General features: G+C 38.5%; 1 protein-coding gene across 1 annotated transcript in view; it reads left to right on the top strand.

The window, feature by feature from the left end:
• PRKCH (protein kinase C eta) overlaps positions 1–16,389 on the top strand; it is a 219,793-nt gene that overhangs the window by 102,890 nt on the left and 100,514 nt on the right. The window contains exon 3 of the mRNA XM_068544432.1: positions 14,332–14,482. Within this exon, the coding sequence (XP_068400533.1) occupies positions 14,332–14,482 (151 nt within the window). The remainder of the gene's footprint in view (positions 1–14,331; positions 14,483–16,389) is intronic.

Below are 16,389 nucleotides of genomic sequence, written 5' to 3'. Positions count from 1 at the left end.
ATATAACCTCTTTTTTTTTTTAACTGGCCGTACTTGGAATTTTAATACATCTATGTAACAAAATCTAAAGTTGGCCACTACCTTAACCTTCTACTGAGCAAATAAGGATGTTTAAATGCTTCGACTACAGTCCCCTTACCCCTGGCTGATGTGTAATTAATTGGTTGCTATTTTTAGATGTCTTTTTACTTTTCTTTTGAAGCTCTATTACCTAGACATTACTTGCTTATTCCATCACTGTTTATACTCACCTAACATGTTTATAATGTTTTGCTCACCATTTTCTTCTGTAGCTCAGACCTTCCTTTGAAGATCCTCCTTCTTGAAGTACATCCTTTAAAAGTACATCCTCCTTCTTAAAGTACATCCTTTAAAAGTTGATTTAGTGAAGGTGTTTGGTGGTGAACTATCTCAGTTTTCTGAAATATCTTTCTCTTCCCCTCATTCTTGAAAGCAAGTTTCATTAGGAACATAGACTCTCAAGAGTTAGAAGGAACTTCAGTGACCATGTAGCCCAGCTTTTCCATTTCCAGAGAAAGCCTGCCTCTGGGCACACAATTTTTCCAGGGTCCCTACTGCCTGCAAAATAAAGTACAATTTCTTAGCCTGATAATGAAGATGCCCCTGTCCTTTCCCCATTGTCTCTGCTCCAGAATCCCCACCATCTGTCCTGCTTCTCTGTGGGAAGCCTTTGTGTGAGAGAAGTTGGTTTTCTCATTGTTCTCTAGCGCCCATATACCTGGGCTTATGTCAGTCTTCCCAGATGGAACGTCCTCCCTAACCTTTATAGGGTGCCTTGGTCTAAGTTCTGCTGTTCCGTCAAGGCCTAAATGAAATGCCATCTCTGCCATGGAGCCTCTCCTGACCACCCCAGCCCTCTTCCTGCCCCTTACCCTTTTAACACCTGTAGATAGCACTTAGCCTCACTGCTTGGTCCTTTTCATCTCTTTATAGCTTGTGTCTCCAGTTGGAATGTAAGCCCATCTGGATAAATGCCCTTCAAACTTCTTTGATCAAGTAGACATCAGTGAACAGTTTTTGAGCATGCACCCCACATATATGTATATTTTCTTAAATTATATATATAATTCTATATATAGAGTGTGTGTGTGTGTGTGTATATATATAGTACTATGATTGCTATAAACACAAAGTATCATAGAATTGAAGTGAGGAATGTGAGAAACAAATAAATGGAAGATGCAGTAGTTTCTTCCTGTATCCCACCATAACGATTCGAGAACCTTCTTGGAGTAATCTTGCCCTACTTCTTGTTGTTCTGGGCCCTAGTAAATAGTAGACATTTAGTAAATATTTGATGATGGTGCTGCAGTTACGAGGTATTAAAGTGATCAGGTCGGAAGGTGAATATTAGGATTTGCTTGAACCTTGTATTCTCTCAACTCTGGACATGGGTACATACTGTTTCCTCTTCTTGCAACATTCTTCCCCATTTTTCCTGTTCCACCTCCCCTTCACGTGTTCTGAAAGTCGTAACTTCATTGTCCTTAAAAAGAAGCCACCTCTGATTGCCGCCTGTCCTGGTAAGGCTCCTCCCCTTCCACACTCACATGGAAATGTGTACTATGCACAGTAATAGCCACTTACAGTCTGTCTCCAATGTAGACTTTCAGTTGTTGAAGACATTACTGTACCATGTTCACCATTGTACCCCTACTTCCCATCGCAGTGTCCAGCACTTAATAAAGATTCAAAATCTGTGGATTGAATGCACATATGATAGAGAAGGAAGAGGTTGGGTGTCCTTAGAGCCTATGTGGGGACCAAGGTTAAAACAAAAGATGACCTGCCCTTTAGTGTCCAAAATGGGACAGAATACCTCCTTGCCCTCAAAGTGGTTTGTGCATTGAATGACAGCTTTAGGGTTGAGAGGTCTGTTGCTATTCATTTTCCAGCGGAACCCTAGCAGTTTGTTGAATTGTTGTGTATTTAGACTATGTTTACTAGGTTATAATAAAGCTCTGAATTAAAACCAAAATATCCAGACTTTTGTTAATGTGATATGTTGAGCTAGTACTAAATGCTTCAGAAGGTGGAGGCATTTGTCACACCTTATCCAGCTATTTGGTGTATTCTTGTATACATTTCTGCTTTTCCTAGAAAGGTATGAACTCTTTTTCAAGGATATAGAGTGGGTTGTTTATGGTAATAAAGAAGGAATCCTTTGAATGGATTTTAAGAAAAGAGGATTCATTTGTCTTTGACTAGTGGAATGTTCTTTCTGGTAGCACAGTAATAACAACACTGGATCATTAAGATGGGAATTTATTGCTAAACTCTACTTTTATCAGTGGTTTCAATCCCTGTCAGTACCAAACCTTTGTTTGCCTTATTTTTTAAAGTTTAATTTATCGCCTTTAAATTTTATTTGTCCCTGTTTAATTTAAGGCATAAAGCAATTGTCAAAAAAAACCCAAACAACAAAAAAAGCCAACCTAGTAGCCAGATGTATGCTTCTAAGTTGTTAGCCTCTAACAGGAAGTGACCATATGATATAAATAACATTTGATTAAAGCAGCTGTCTCTCTCTCTCTCTCTCTCTCCTTTTTTTTTAAAACTATCAAATGAAGCTGGCTGAGATTCAAAGCCCTGGCATCAGTGTTGGAGCACATTTAGTTGTGTGATAAAGGTGATTTACCTTCAGTGTTAGGTTTTGAATTAGTCTGTTTACGATGAGCAATGGTGCGGTGGTTTTAAAAATCATGTTGAATCAGCAACATGAGGGAGAAGCATTGCTTTCATTCCAGCCATGTAGTTGGAAAAGGAAATGATTAGACATCATACTCCTCATGGCTAATATCCTGTGAAGTTTTTCTAAAATCATGAAATCGGAACTTGAGAGCTTAGAGGGGACCTCAGATGTCTACTAGTAGAAAGGAAAAAAAAAAAAAAATTGAAAGGGAAATGGAATCAGCCAAACTAAAGGGCAGGATTCTTTTAGTTCTCAGCAGGAAACACATGTTTATCTGGAAAAGATTTTGGTTGGACAGGTTGTTTGTATAAGAATCTTTTTTGTGAGGAAGGAAGACTAACCTGAGCTTGGAGGCTGGCAGTGGCGGTGGAGAGAACAGTGTCTAAGCTGTTAGAGAATGAGATTGAGAAAAAAAGTACAGATTTCAAATAGAGAAACCTTACTTTCATAGGGGTGATGTGCTAATGCTATTAGCTTACTTTTAAGTCAGCCATGCTGTATATTCATTTTATAAGATATGAGTAAGTGGTAACTTTAGTATTAGTTGCTATAAAAGCAGAAATAGTAACTTTTAAAAAGATAGGGAAAATTTACGTCCACACAAAAACCTGCACAGGAATGTTTATAGCATCTTTATTCATAATTGCCAAAACTTGGAAGCAACCAAGATATCCCTGAGTAGCTGAAAAGATAAATAAACTGTGATGCATCCAGACAATGAAATATTGTTCAGTGCTAAAAAGAAATGCACTATCAATCCATGAAAAGATACAGAGGAACCTTAAATGCATATTAGTAAGTGGAAGAAGCCAATCTGAGAAGGCTACATACTGTGTGATTCCCACTCTATGACATTCTGGAAAAGGCAAACTTTGGAGACTATCAAAAAGATCAGTGGTTGCCAGAGGTGAGAGGAAGAGAAGGAGATGAATAGGCCGAGCACAGAGGATTTTTAGGGCAGTGAAACTACTCTGTATGTTGTAATAATGATGAGTATATGTCATTATACATTTGTCCAAACCCATAGAATATATAGCACCAAGAGTGAACCCTAAGGTAAACTATGGACTTTGGGTGATGATGATGTGTCGATGTAGGTTTATCCTTAGCAACAAATGTGCCTATTCCTGTGAATGATATTGATAATGGGGGAAGCTACACATGTGTAGGGCAGGTACAGGGGGTATATGGGAAATCTCTGTACCTCCTCTCAATTTTATTGTAAACCTAAAAGTGCTCTAAAAATACATAGTCTTCAAAGATATATGGAAAGGGGGCTTCCCTGGTGGCGCAGTGGCTAAGAATCCGCCTGCCAATGCAGGGGACATGGGTTTGAGCCCTGGTCTGGGAAGACGCCACATGCCATGGAGCCGCTAAGCCCGTGCGCCACAGCTACTGAGCCTGCGCTCTAGAGCCCGCGAGCCACAGCTACTGAGCCCGCGTGCCTAGAGTCCGTGCTCCACAACAAGAGAAGCCACCACAGTGAGAAGCCCGCGCACCACAATGAAGAGTAGCCCCCGCTCGCCGCAACTAGAGAAAGCTCGCAGGCAGCAGCGAAGACCCAACACAACCAAAAATTTAAAAATAAACAAATAAAATTTAAAAAAAATTTTTTTTTTAAATATATGGAAAGACGTTTTAATTGGAAAGTGGTTGGCAAAGTAGCACAAAGAATATAACACCACTTACGTAAGATTGCTTGTCTATACAGTGTATATATTTGGCATGTTCACCAAAATTTTCAGTGATTATTTGTATAGTAAGATAGAAGATGACTTTTTAAAAGAAAAAAATTTTTCTTTATTTTCTGTATCATTTGCATTTTCTCTAGTGACCATATATTATCTTTATAAACAACTATAATGAAAGAGCAAGAAGACACTTTTATATGCTGCCTCTGCTCTGACAAGTGAAACCACATCATGGCTTCATTATCCTCTTAAGTTCAGAAGGTTATCAAAGGGACAGGAGATACCATGAGTGGGGCATTTTCTCTCCAGTTAAATTTAGTAATGAAGGATAAAAGAAAAATTGCCAGATAACTGGAAAATGCTTCAGTTTTTAAGCATATAAAACCAAGATACTTTATCTAACTTAAGCTTGGAGTTGTGGATAATGCCATTTTGAGATATTTTCCAGGTAGTTAGGATGACAGAGTGATGATAGGGACATACCTCCAAGGATCCAATACAAATTTGATGGAACAGAAACATGTTTCCTGCTCATCCTGAAAGCTGATGGTTAATGATCCACTGAGCAATGTTTAATTTTCATTTAAAAAAAACTGAAGAATGAGGAAGTGGCTGCTGGAAATCTATGGACAGATGAAATCAGTGGGGGGAGATAAAATATTTGTAGAATCACAGGGTAGAAATCCTTACCATTTTTTGCAGTGAGTCATTGTAGGATCCTTGCATTTGTCATAGGGAACAAGAGGAAATTTATGTCATTAAATTGTATGTGCAGAAAAGAGTAGGCACAATAATAGTCACAGATTATTATTGTAAGAATTTTCTAGTTATACTTCATCTCATTCCACAGCAGCTTGTTAGGAAATATATATGGCAGCAAAATATAAATAAGAAGTCAGAACCAGGCTAAGTATGAATTCATTCTGTGGTAGATGCTATGAATGACCCACCCATATTTCCTCTCAGCCCACAAAGAAGGGCTAGAAATGCTGGAGAATTAATGTTCCCTTTCCTTGAAGCAGCCATTAACCAATGTCAGATGGGAGCTGGAGGATAAATATCCCGGGTTCCTTGCCCCTTGAGGATGTTCTGCCAACTCTTAGAGATCCCTGAAGGAACCCAGGTGGCAGCATGAAAGGGAGGAGAAGATTTGATGGGTTCCTGAGAACTATGGGTGTGGGGTTAGGGAAGTCAACATTGGTATCTACTAAACAGACTTAGTGGAGGAGTATAAGATCTGCTGGGTTCCTAATGAAAGGAATCCTGGTCCTCCAAGCCCATTACTACTGGGCTTACTCCTAGCCTACCTCAGTCTTTCTCTGCAGAGCCTTGTGGATGCCCCATTCCTGGTACCTCAGGTCCAGACCCCAGAAATTGAGGACTGGGGGAAAGACTAGTCTCCCACCTGACTAAGGCCCACTTGAAAGTCTTTTTGCTGTCTTAGGACTCAACTTTCTCTCAGATGTTGGACAGTGGAAGCACCACCCTTTGGGGAAAATATACCCCCTACTACCTTACTATGGTTCAAATAGGACAACTATAGTAAGCCTGATTTCCATGCAGGAGATTCACATACACTGTGAATTATTTGTATTTCATACACATAACTGGTTGGATGAAGGATGGATTTCAGAGGGGAGCAAACTTATGCAGGGAGACTCGTTAGGAAACTATTTCACAGTCCAGATGAGAGGAAGAAGGCATGAACTAACTATACCCAATGAGCATGGGAGGGAGATACCCAGTCAGATCATAGAAGGCTTAGTAGAACTTGACGATCAATTTGTTGTGGATGGAGAAGAAGGACCTGAAGACATCTCTACGCTGTTTTGTTTTTTTTTTTTTTTTCTTCTTTTTCTGGATGACTCCAAGCATAGTGGTACTATTATCTAGGAAGAAACCTGGGTTCAAGAGGTTGGGGAAGAGGGGTCAGCCTACAAATGTCAAGTTTTAGGTACTTTGGGGATGTCTTGAAGAGTTACTGAGAAGTTACTTAGAAACAAGTTTAGTAGTTAGAAGCCAGAGCTAGAGCTGCAGATTTGCGAGTCCTCAGTGCATAGGCAATTGTTGGAAGTCAAGAGATCTTTTGAAGTCTTGGAGGAGATGAGTGCCCTGAAAGACCAGAAGAATGGTGTACAAAGAACCTTGGGACACACACATGTTTAAAACATGGGGTGGAAGAGAATAGCTGGTGAGGGAGACTAAGAAGAAATTGTGGAGTGAGAGGAACCAGATGTTGTTGGAGCCAAGGTCCCTTGCTTCAGGGCTGAGGAGAGAGTTTGTACTTTGGACAGTACTCGTAGATACAAGGGGTGAAGTTAAGAAGGAGGTTATGGGACGATGGGAGATCAGGGCTCTTACAACAGTGGGGTGAGAGGCCTTTCCCAAGGCTCCTGATGGAACTTGGGTACCATTTCTGATGGCCGCATCCAGGACCTCTGTTCTGCTCCTCTTTCTGCTGACAGAGGAGACTGGAGGGTTAGGTGGGGATGGGTGAGAATGGGCTCAGCTTTCATGATGCTATGAGCCACGGGTCCTCTGTGAGAGGGTCAATCTAGTAGCAAATAGTTTTTCTCTCCTCCTCTTTCCAGTGATAGTCATCCCCATGAGTTTGCACGATGGTAGATGCGTTTGTAGGCTGGGCTTCCTCAGAGGAAGCCAAGTCCCTGAGAAACACCTGTGTATGGCTCCTGAAGAGTCAGGTCTCATACTACATTGAGTTGAATCATTCTATCTGAATTTAGAAATAACTATGAGTCATATGATTCAGCTCTTTTCAAAAAACAGAAGATTCTGTTCTGCTCAGTGCCATTTGGGGGCTTTTGCTTGCCATTTTTAATACCAACACTGTTTGTCACAGCCATTGTGACTGGTGCTGGCATAAACTCCTGGAATCCTCTCCCTATCCTGGTTCACCAGGTTCTCCTTCCTCTTCCAAACAACTGCTAATCTCAACCCATTTATGAAGTCTTCCTTAATTAATCAGACGACTAGGTACACAACTCCTGTGATTCTCTCTTCACTCAACAACCAATAAACGCTCTCACCCATTGGTTGTGTGTACTTGTTGTAAAGACTCATTTAAGTTATGTATTTGCTTAATACGTGTGCTAATTGTTCTTTTATTATCACTATTGTCTCAGGAATCATCTAAGTGTAAGTTCTTAAACATCATTCTTTATCACACAGTTCTGTGATCATGTGGTTGCTTATTCAGTATATTGGATAATACTAAGCAAAATTCTCTCACTACCTTATCGCATTACCTTTCAAGGATATTTTGTATTTTAGAGACATTAACAACATAACACTCTCTGGATCTTTCTTGACTAGTAACTTTTGGTCAACACTAAGGCTTTCCTGTTTGTTTTTCCCACAGTTATCCCCTCCCAAGTGCACACATGATAAAATGAATATCTCAGGAAGAAGAAAAAAGACGTCTGATAACATTGCTCAGTAGTTCAACATAGTAAACAGGGTCTGGCGTCCCCACTTCTATCATTGGCTGCCTGACCTCACTTAACCTTCCTGTTAGTTTCTGTTTCCTCACCAGAAAATTTGTTACTTTCCAGGGGAGAGACCCAATTGATTCTAGGAGATTCTAGGAGACCCAATGTTAATAATGTTAATAAAGGACAAAGTGCAGGATGGTGTTAACCATATGGTCCTGGGATAAAATCAAGAGTGGAGGATTCCGGGGGTAGTTCTGGTGCTAGCTAGCTACTAGATGAGCCTTGAGCACGTTGTTGAACTTCTAGGTAATGGTTTCCTAGGTATTGATTCTTCTTCGAGGCAATTAGGTGATTGGATTAAAAATCCCTTCTATTTCTTGAACTCTAAAGTAAGAATTTTAACAACAAGTATAATAGATAACACTTAGTTGCCACCTGCTAGGTATTTTTCTAATTATGTTACACTTATTATCTCAGCAAGTCCTCAAAATGGCCCTTTGAGGAGAGTTCTCTAGCCCTTCATGTTCTACAAATGAGGAAACTGAGGCATAGGAGACAAAACAAGTTGCCCAAGGTCACCCAGTTTATAAGGGGAAGAAGCAGGATTCCCAGCTGGGCTCCAGATTCCAAGCGCTCACCCACCACACTCTCCTGCCTGCCATATATAAAGGCTGCATGACCTCCTCTGCACCACCCCTTGAAGACCAGCCACAGATTTTAGTAAACTAAGTGCTTTTGCTGCTGAGCAAATACAACGTAAATTGCGTTCTACACTAGATCAGAGGTATTTCCTTTATATGTTTTATATCAGTAATTCTAAATATTAAAAAGTGCCATAGATTTCTCTTTCTGATTTAACATGCTTACAGTCATTTGGAAACTTGGAACTATGCTTTTTTGACTCACATCAGAATGTTTCAGAAGTACTTTCAAATACAGATGTCTATGTCTGGTATATAAAGCCTTAAATTCAGGTAGGGAGAGCAGAAGACTAAAAAGGATGAAATATTTACTATTTTTAGATCAAGTTTAGACAGTTTGACAGAGACTTCAGAGAGCCACTCCTCCCTGGCAAAGCCTCACATCAGCAGCACAAGTTTCAGACCAGCACAACTTTCTGCGATGGAAACTTACCCTGGAGTGGCTCCTACTCACTTGTGCCTTCTCAAGTTCTGAAAGAGTGTGTGGGATGACAATCAGATTTTATGAAATATAATTTTATTTCAGACTAGTTAACCTTCGTTACATTTGACAGAATTATTCTCCACCCTGTGGTTGGGAGGGCTTGGCAAAACCAACTCCTGGGTAAGGCAGATCAGGGCTCCAGACCTGCCCACCCCCTGAGACTGGAATGTGAGTTTCCACTCTGGGGCACTGAGCCAGCTTCCTATTTACTTAGAGGCATTGAGCACCTCAAGAGCAAAACAGAGGTTGTGATGCAAGTTTTGGCTGCAGAGCGTGTTAGGATTGCTTGATGTGTTCAACTAACACGTGATCTGAAAGGTTTCTCAAAGCCCAGGGTGGTTTCAGGCACAACAGGATTAAATCGTCTTTTTTAGCCCTTCTAACTCAGTCCTAAGTCAACAGGAGGCCATGCGAACAATGAGGAAGCTCCCTCTGCACCCTGATTGTCAAATGGGGGTTGAGTCTGTGCTCTGGGGAACAGAGTTAAGTCCCAGAGTTCTTTCTTCCTGGTCAGGGCAGCCGGCAAAAGAATGGTGATAGGGAAAGCCATATGAAGCCATGGGGGCCCCAGTTTACTTACATGACTTAAATTTCTTGCAAATTCTGAGGTGTGGGTGAGTGTGTGTTTGCTTTTTAAACAAAAAGAGGCACATGTGCAAAAGAATAGAGAAAAGGGAAGAGTGAAGTTTAGTGAAGAATGACCACGTATGAGGTCTTATGAGGCACCTGGGTATAGGAGGTGAAGGAGACATAACCCCTAGTTTCCTGGGATAAGGGAAAAGATGGAGGTGTGCTCCCAGGTTGCTGTGGAAACAGAGGGGAGAAGCATTTCACTCTGATTCAGGATTTGCCTTAGGCTCTGAGGCACACAGGAAAGTCTAAGTTAGCTAGTTAAAAAAAAAAAAAAAAAAAAAGGAAGGAAGAACATTCCAGGAGGGGTGAAAGGCAGGAGCGAAGGCATTAGGGGATGACCGACTTGGTAGACAACTACAAGCAGTTTCTTCCTGTGTCCTTGCAGCTATAACAAATCACCTGGAAAATTCATAGGTCACATTACTGCAATGGTAATAGCTGTTGAGGGGGAAAAAAAGACTCAATTCATGAAATATTAAAACTGCAAGTGAGCTGACCTTTTAACCAATCTTTATAGTATTAAGGGATTAAGTAAGTAAATTATTGGTAATTAGACCCCCAGGGAGAATTTAATTTGCATTTAGATGTGATAAGTGTTTAGTAATTCAATACAAATTTTGCTTTGGCCAGTACTGAGCTGGTTCTTAGGTTGGTGATAATGTAGATCAGGTGTAGGGTGTTATCATTAGGCTAACTTTCATCATCTGTCAACAAAGGAACATTAAAATCTATTTTGTGGTTACTAAATGGCTTCTAGAAGTATTGGGGAAGAGAGCAGTACAGTAGAGTGACTTCTGTTCTTATGTGACCCTTATCCAAAATTGTAAGAACCTCTCAGGAATATTGATTATGGCACTATCCCCATAGCGCTGAGGACAAAGGTATATTTTTCATCTTCTTTAGATAGATGGGAAACCTGAGAATGATAGTAATTGGGCTGCTTGCCAAAGATGTTACTTACACACACACACCCCAAAACAAAACCTGAAGCAGGTACAATTTTAACCATGCTAGAGCCTCTGAAGAATTGGTATCTTAGCAATGTTTATTTGGACTATTTCTACATTTTATTCTTTGAGATTTCTTATATTGACCCTAATTTTTACTGTTAAAAAGAATATAATGATTGATATCTATATAGCATATATTCCTGCTTTCTGGTGTTTCTTGTAGAAAACAAATCCTAGAAGTTGAATTGTTGCATGAAAGGAAATGCACATAACACTTGGACAAAGGTCACAAAAACACTAACTCGAAAAGATATCTGCACCCCCATGTTCATAGCAGCATTGTTTACAATAGCCAAGATATAGAAACAACCTGTGTCTATCAATGGATGAATGGATAAAGAAGTTGTGATATATATACACAATGGAATATTAGTCAGCTATTAAAAAAATGAGGAAGTCTTACCATTTACGTCAACAAGGATGGACCTTGAAGGCATTATGCTAAGTGAAATAAGTCAGAGAAAAACAAATACTGTATGATGTAAAAAACAAACAGGAAAAACAAAACAACCAATTCACAGAAAAACAGATCAGATTTGTGGTTACCAGAGGCCGAGTGTAGGGGGAGGAGGAATTGGAGGAAGGTGGTCAAAAGGTATAAACTTCTGGTTATAAGATAAGTAAGTACTAGGGATGTAATGTATACAACATGATAACCACAGCTAACATTGATGTATGATATATAGGAAAGTTGAGAATAAATCCTAAGAGTTCTTATCACAAGGAGAAAATATATATTTCCTTTTCTTCTTTCTTTTTATTGTATCTATATGAGAAGGTGAATGTTAGCTGAACCTATTGTGGTAATCATATATTTGTAAATATTTGTAAATCAGACCATCATGCTTGTACACCTTAAACTTACACAGTGAAGTTATGTCAATTATTTCTCAATAAAACTGGAATAAATACTTTGACAGGTATTTGTCAAATTGGTCACCGAAAGAAATCATTCTTGAAATAACTACGTGTTGAATGTGACCATGTGCCTAGCTCTGGGCAAAACGTTTCTAATGCATTATCTCATTCAGTCCTTGGAAAAAACCAAGGAGGAAGGCACTACCTGGTTTATAGATGGGAACACTGAGGCTTAGCAGGGTAAATACAGCCAGAGGATGGTGGGGCGAGGACTAGAGACCAGTTTATGCTCCTACCAGCAGAGGCTGGAGGTGCCGATTTCCCTACACTGTAGTAAGAGTGGGCATGTTAACTACCTTTGTAAGTATTTGCCAACTTAAGAGGTAAAATGTCATTTACCTTGCAGTTCTTACATGTCTGTCTTGGATAGGATTGGACATCTTGGCATGTTTATTGTCTATTTGCATTTATAATTTTATGAATTGCCTGTTCACTTCCTCTGCCTCTTTTTTACTAGATTGTTTATCCTCTTTTCTTAATGATTTATACATATTATAAATAGTAACACTTTGTCACATGTTGCAAATCCTTTTCTTCCCAGTTTGCTTTAACTTTGTTTTGTGTCTATTGACAAGTAGGACTTTAAATTTCATAGATTGCAAATCTGTGGATCTTTTATGGCTGTAGAAATTTGTTATCCTCATCCCATTCCTAGGATTGTATTTTTTTCCCCATGTTTTCTTTCTTTCTATAATTTCCACCTCAACATTTATCTGAGATTATTTGGGTGTAAGGAGTGAGGTAAAGATATTTTCCAAAAGGCCACCTAGTTGTCTAAACACCACTTATTGAATAATCCATCTTTTCCCACTGACTTGAACCATATTCTCTTTCAGCCAAATTGATTTCTAGTTTTGGACTTTTCTTGAGGGGGTAGAGCACTGTTTAAATTATCGTAATTTTATAATATGTTTTAACATGTAGAGCAGGTCCTCCCTCATTGAAATTTTGGGACAGTTTTAAAATAAATGGTACCAAATAAACCTTGAAAAAAATTGTCAAATTTAAAAACATCCTTTGGGAATGTTGATTGAAATTTTGTTGAATTTAGACATTAGTTTAGATAGAATTGACAGCTTTGTAGTATTGAGTGTTCCAATTTAAGAACTTCATTTTTACTTATCTTTTCATACCCTTCAGTTGGTTTTATAGTCTTTTTTTCATATAAATCTTGCACTTCTGATAAATTATTTCCTAGATAATTTGGGTTTTTTTGGTTGTATGAATGGGATTTTTTAACTTATTCTAATTGGCTCTTTTGATATACTAAATACCTTGACTTTTAATGATTTATTATCGTCCATCACACTGAACTCATTTTTTTAATAGATTAGGCTGAATTCTCCTGAGTTTTCTAGTCATACATTAAACAACTTCAAATAATGGTCTCTTTGCCACCTTTTCCTAATAGTTTGATCTTTTGTTTCATTTCTAACAACTTTGGCGAGTACTTTCAGAATAATATTAAATAATAGTGGTGATAATTAGTCTTATTCGTTCTTAACTGTCACAGGACTTTTGTTAACATTTACCATTCAGTCTGATGCTTCTGACCTGTGAAAATGTGTGTTGGTCATGTTAAAGAGACAATCTTTTACTCTTTCAAAAGAATTTTTTATTGGATTACAAGTTAAATTTTATCAAGTGCCTTTTAAACATCTATTGAAACTGTCATACTTATTCTTTCACCTATTAATAGAATAAGCTATAATAGATTTTGTAATAATATGCCCATTGTTATGCTCCTGAGAAAATTCCCACTTGGTCATAGTGAGTTCTTCTTTTTAAGATAATTCTGGATAGTATAGAAGTTTCTGGTTATTTGAGTATATTGCTACTGGGAAAAGTCTACATAAAATGAATCCTTCAGAATTAGAGGTAGTCCTTTAAAAACGTTATCAATTCCTTCTAAAAAATTAAACTGTTTGGTTTATGTGACTAATTTTGACCATGTATTTACATGGAAATCTTCTATTTCTTCCAGGTTTTAAAATTTATTAGCAGATTATTCTTGCATGATTCCTTTAGTTTCCTTTGGAGCAGTGATTCATTTAAAAGCATCATTGAAGAAGGAATCTTTATTTTATAATCACAAGCCTCTGCATACATTGGAAAAGTTCTAGAACAGTTAGGTGGAAGATATCATTTATGATCTTTAAATGGTGCACAGTTTTTAGAGTCTTCAGATTAGGAGGCACTACTTTTAAAATATGAAATTAGAAAAGGAACTCTGAGTGTATTCCCAGTTAATTTCTACCTCTTCCAAGTTAACAGAGGTGGTGCTGGAACTGATGCTTTGGGGCAGGGCTCTCACTGTGTTGGGGGCAGTTCCCTCACTAAGTTTGTGAGGACAGCAGAATGAAAGGGGAGTAATGAGGAGCCCTGTTTGCCAGCCGGTCACTGCAGCCAGTCGGTGAACCTGAGGTCCCAGACAGCTGGACAGGGACGGCAAGACCATGCTGCTGTCACATACTGGAGCATCGGAACTCTGGGGAACCCATGCTCTGTTCTGGGGGAGACTGGCCCAAGATAGCCAGTTATAACTAGGCAATTGGGAATCCCAGGGTTCACATATGTCTAACAAAACATGATGATTTTCTGGGGTGTTTTACATCTTGAAGAAAGAAAAAAGTAATTTGGGGAGTATTTGAACTATCAAACTTTCTCATACATTAGGTGCAGGTAGGTTCATTACACATGATTCTTTTTTCCCTTCTTTTAATATACAGCTACTCTCCAGAGAGACCGAATCTTCAAACATTTTACCAGGAAGCGCCAAAGGGCTATGCGAAGGCGAGTCCACCAGATCAACGGACATAAGTTCATGGCCACATACCTGAGGCAGCCCACCTACTGCTCTCACTGCAGGGAGTTTATCTGGTAAGAGGTTCCCTGGCTTCTCTCCTCCCAAGAGCTGAGATTTCTTCTGGTTGTGTGTGATTTCAGGAGAAAGCATGATTATTAAGAATTGTTTTAGAATCTGATTTTTTTCCTCTTACTCTAATATGTTGACCTAGAAATTTTAATCCCCAACAAAAAAATTACACAATTTACAGATTAAGTTTTATTTGTTATTTCTTTTGCCAATCATTTTGGTAAAAGTGCTAATGAATCATGAACTGGTTAAAAAGCACTAATTAGAGAGAGAGGCTAATCAGTTAATAGATGACCTATCCCTAAGGAGGAAAGAAATATCAACAGTATTTCTCTAAGAAGGAATGAATCACATGATGACTTATGAATTAATTGTTGCAAGTAAACTAAACATACAGTAGTCTTCAGCCTTATAGTATGTAGACAAAGGTAACAGCTTTCAGTGATCACATACTATAATCCCTGGCATTTAAGAATCAAGATAATTAATAGTTGAGAAATTCTAGATGATTTGGGGCAGTATCTTACTATACATGTTACTCAAGTGGCAAATCTATAATGTAAAATAAATTTAAGTAATAGTTATCTTCAATTAGAGGCAACATTAAACATATTTATTTGCAGAGAGAAGGAAGAAATACCCTCACATGCACAAAACATACACATACACACCCTTCTCAGGAAGAAGAAACACACTCTCATATCTGCAGCATAAAAGGAGATCTTTGTTTTTGTTGCAAACTTCAGTCATTTTGTTTAAGGCAGAAACACTTGATTCAGATTCATTTCTGAGTATTGATAAGTTACTTTGTGTTTTGTGGGGGTTTTTGTGATTACATTAGATTTTATACCTTTTAACAGTCAGAATGCAGGCTTAGTTTGTGTTTCTGGCCTTTTTAATCAAGAATATGGTCTTGTCTATGATCCTTTTAAAGTACTATTGGAATCTGTTTGCTAGTATTTTATTGAGGATTTTTGCATCTATGTTTATCAGTGATATTGGCCTGTAATTTTCTTTTTTTGTGATATCTTTGTCTAGTTTTGGTATCAGGGTGATGGTGGCCTCACAGAATGAATTCGGAAGTCTTCCTTTCTCTGCAATTTTTTGGAATAGTTTCAGAAGGGTAGGTGTTAACTCTTGTCTAAATGTTTGGTAGAATTCACCTGTGAAGCCATCTGATCCTGAACTTTTGTTTGTTGAGAGCTTTTAAATTACTGATTCAATTTCAGTACTGGTAATTGGTCTGTTCATATTTTCTGTTTCTTCCTGGTTCCATCTTGGGAGATTGTACCTTTCTAAGAATTTGTCCATTTCTTCTAGGTTGTCCGTTTTATTGGCATTATAGTTGCTCGTAGTAGTCTCTTATGATCCTTTGTATTTCTGTGGTGTCTGTGGTAACTTCTCGTTTTTCATTTCTGATTTTATTGATTTGGGCCCTCTGTCTATTTTTCCTGGATGAGTCTGGCTAAAGGTTTATCAATCTTTTTTAATCTTTTTGAAGAACCAGCTTTTAGTTTCATTTATCTTTTCTGTTGCTTTTTTAGTCTCTATTTCACTTATTTCTGTTCTGATCTTTATGATTTCCTTCCTTCTACTAACTTTGGGTTTTGTTTGTTCTTCTTTCTCTAGTTGTTTTAGGTGTAAGTTTAGGTTGTTTATTGAGATTTTTCTTGTTTTCTGAGGTAAGCTTGTATCACTATAAACTTCCTTCTTAGAACTGCTTTGGCTGTGTCCCATAGGTGTTTTTTTTTTTTTTAATATTCATTTATTTTTGGCTGTGTTGGGTCTTCGTTGCTGTGCACAGGCTTTCTTTTAGTTGCGGCGAGCGGGGGCTACTCTTCATTGTGGTGCGCGGGCTTCTCATTGCGGTGGCTTCTCTTGTTGTGGAGCATGGGCTCTAGGCGCGCAGGCT

This window comes from Eschrichtius robustus, chromosome 1, assembly GCF_028021215.1.
Source record: "Eschrichtius robustus isolate mEscRob2 chromosome 1, mEscRob2.pri, whole genome shotgun sequence".
NCBI classification, from domain to species: Eukaryota; Metazoa; Chordata; class Mammalia; order Artiodactyla; family Eschrichtiidae; genus Eschrichtius; species Eschrichtius robustus.
The sequence above is the reverse complement of the archived record's forward strand: the minus strand, read 5'-3'. Positions and strand labels throughout refer to the sequence as shown.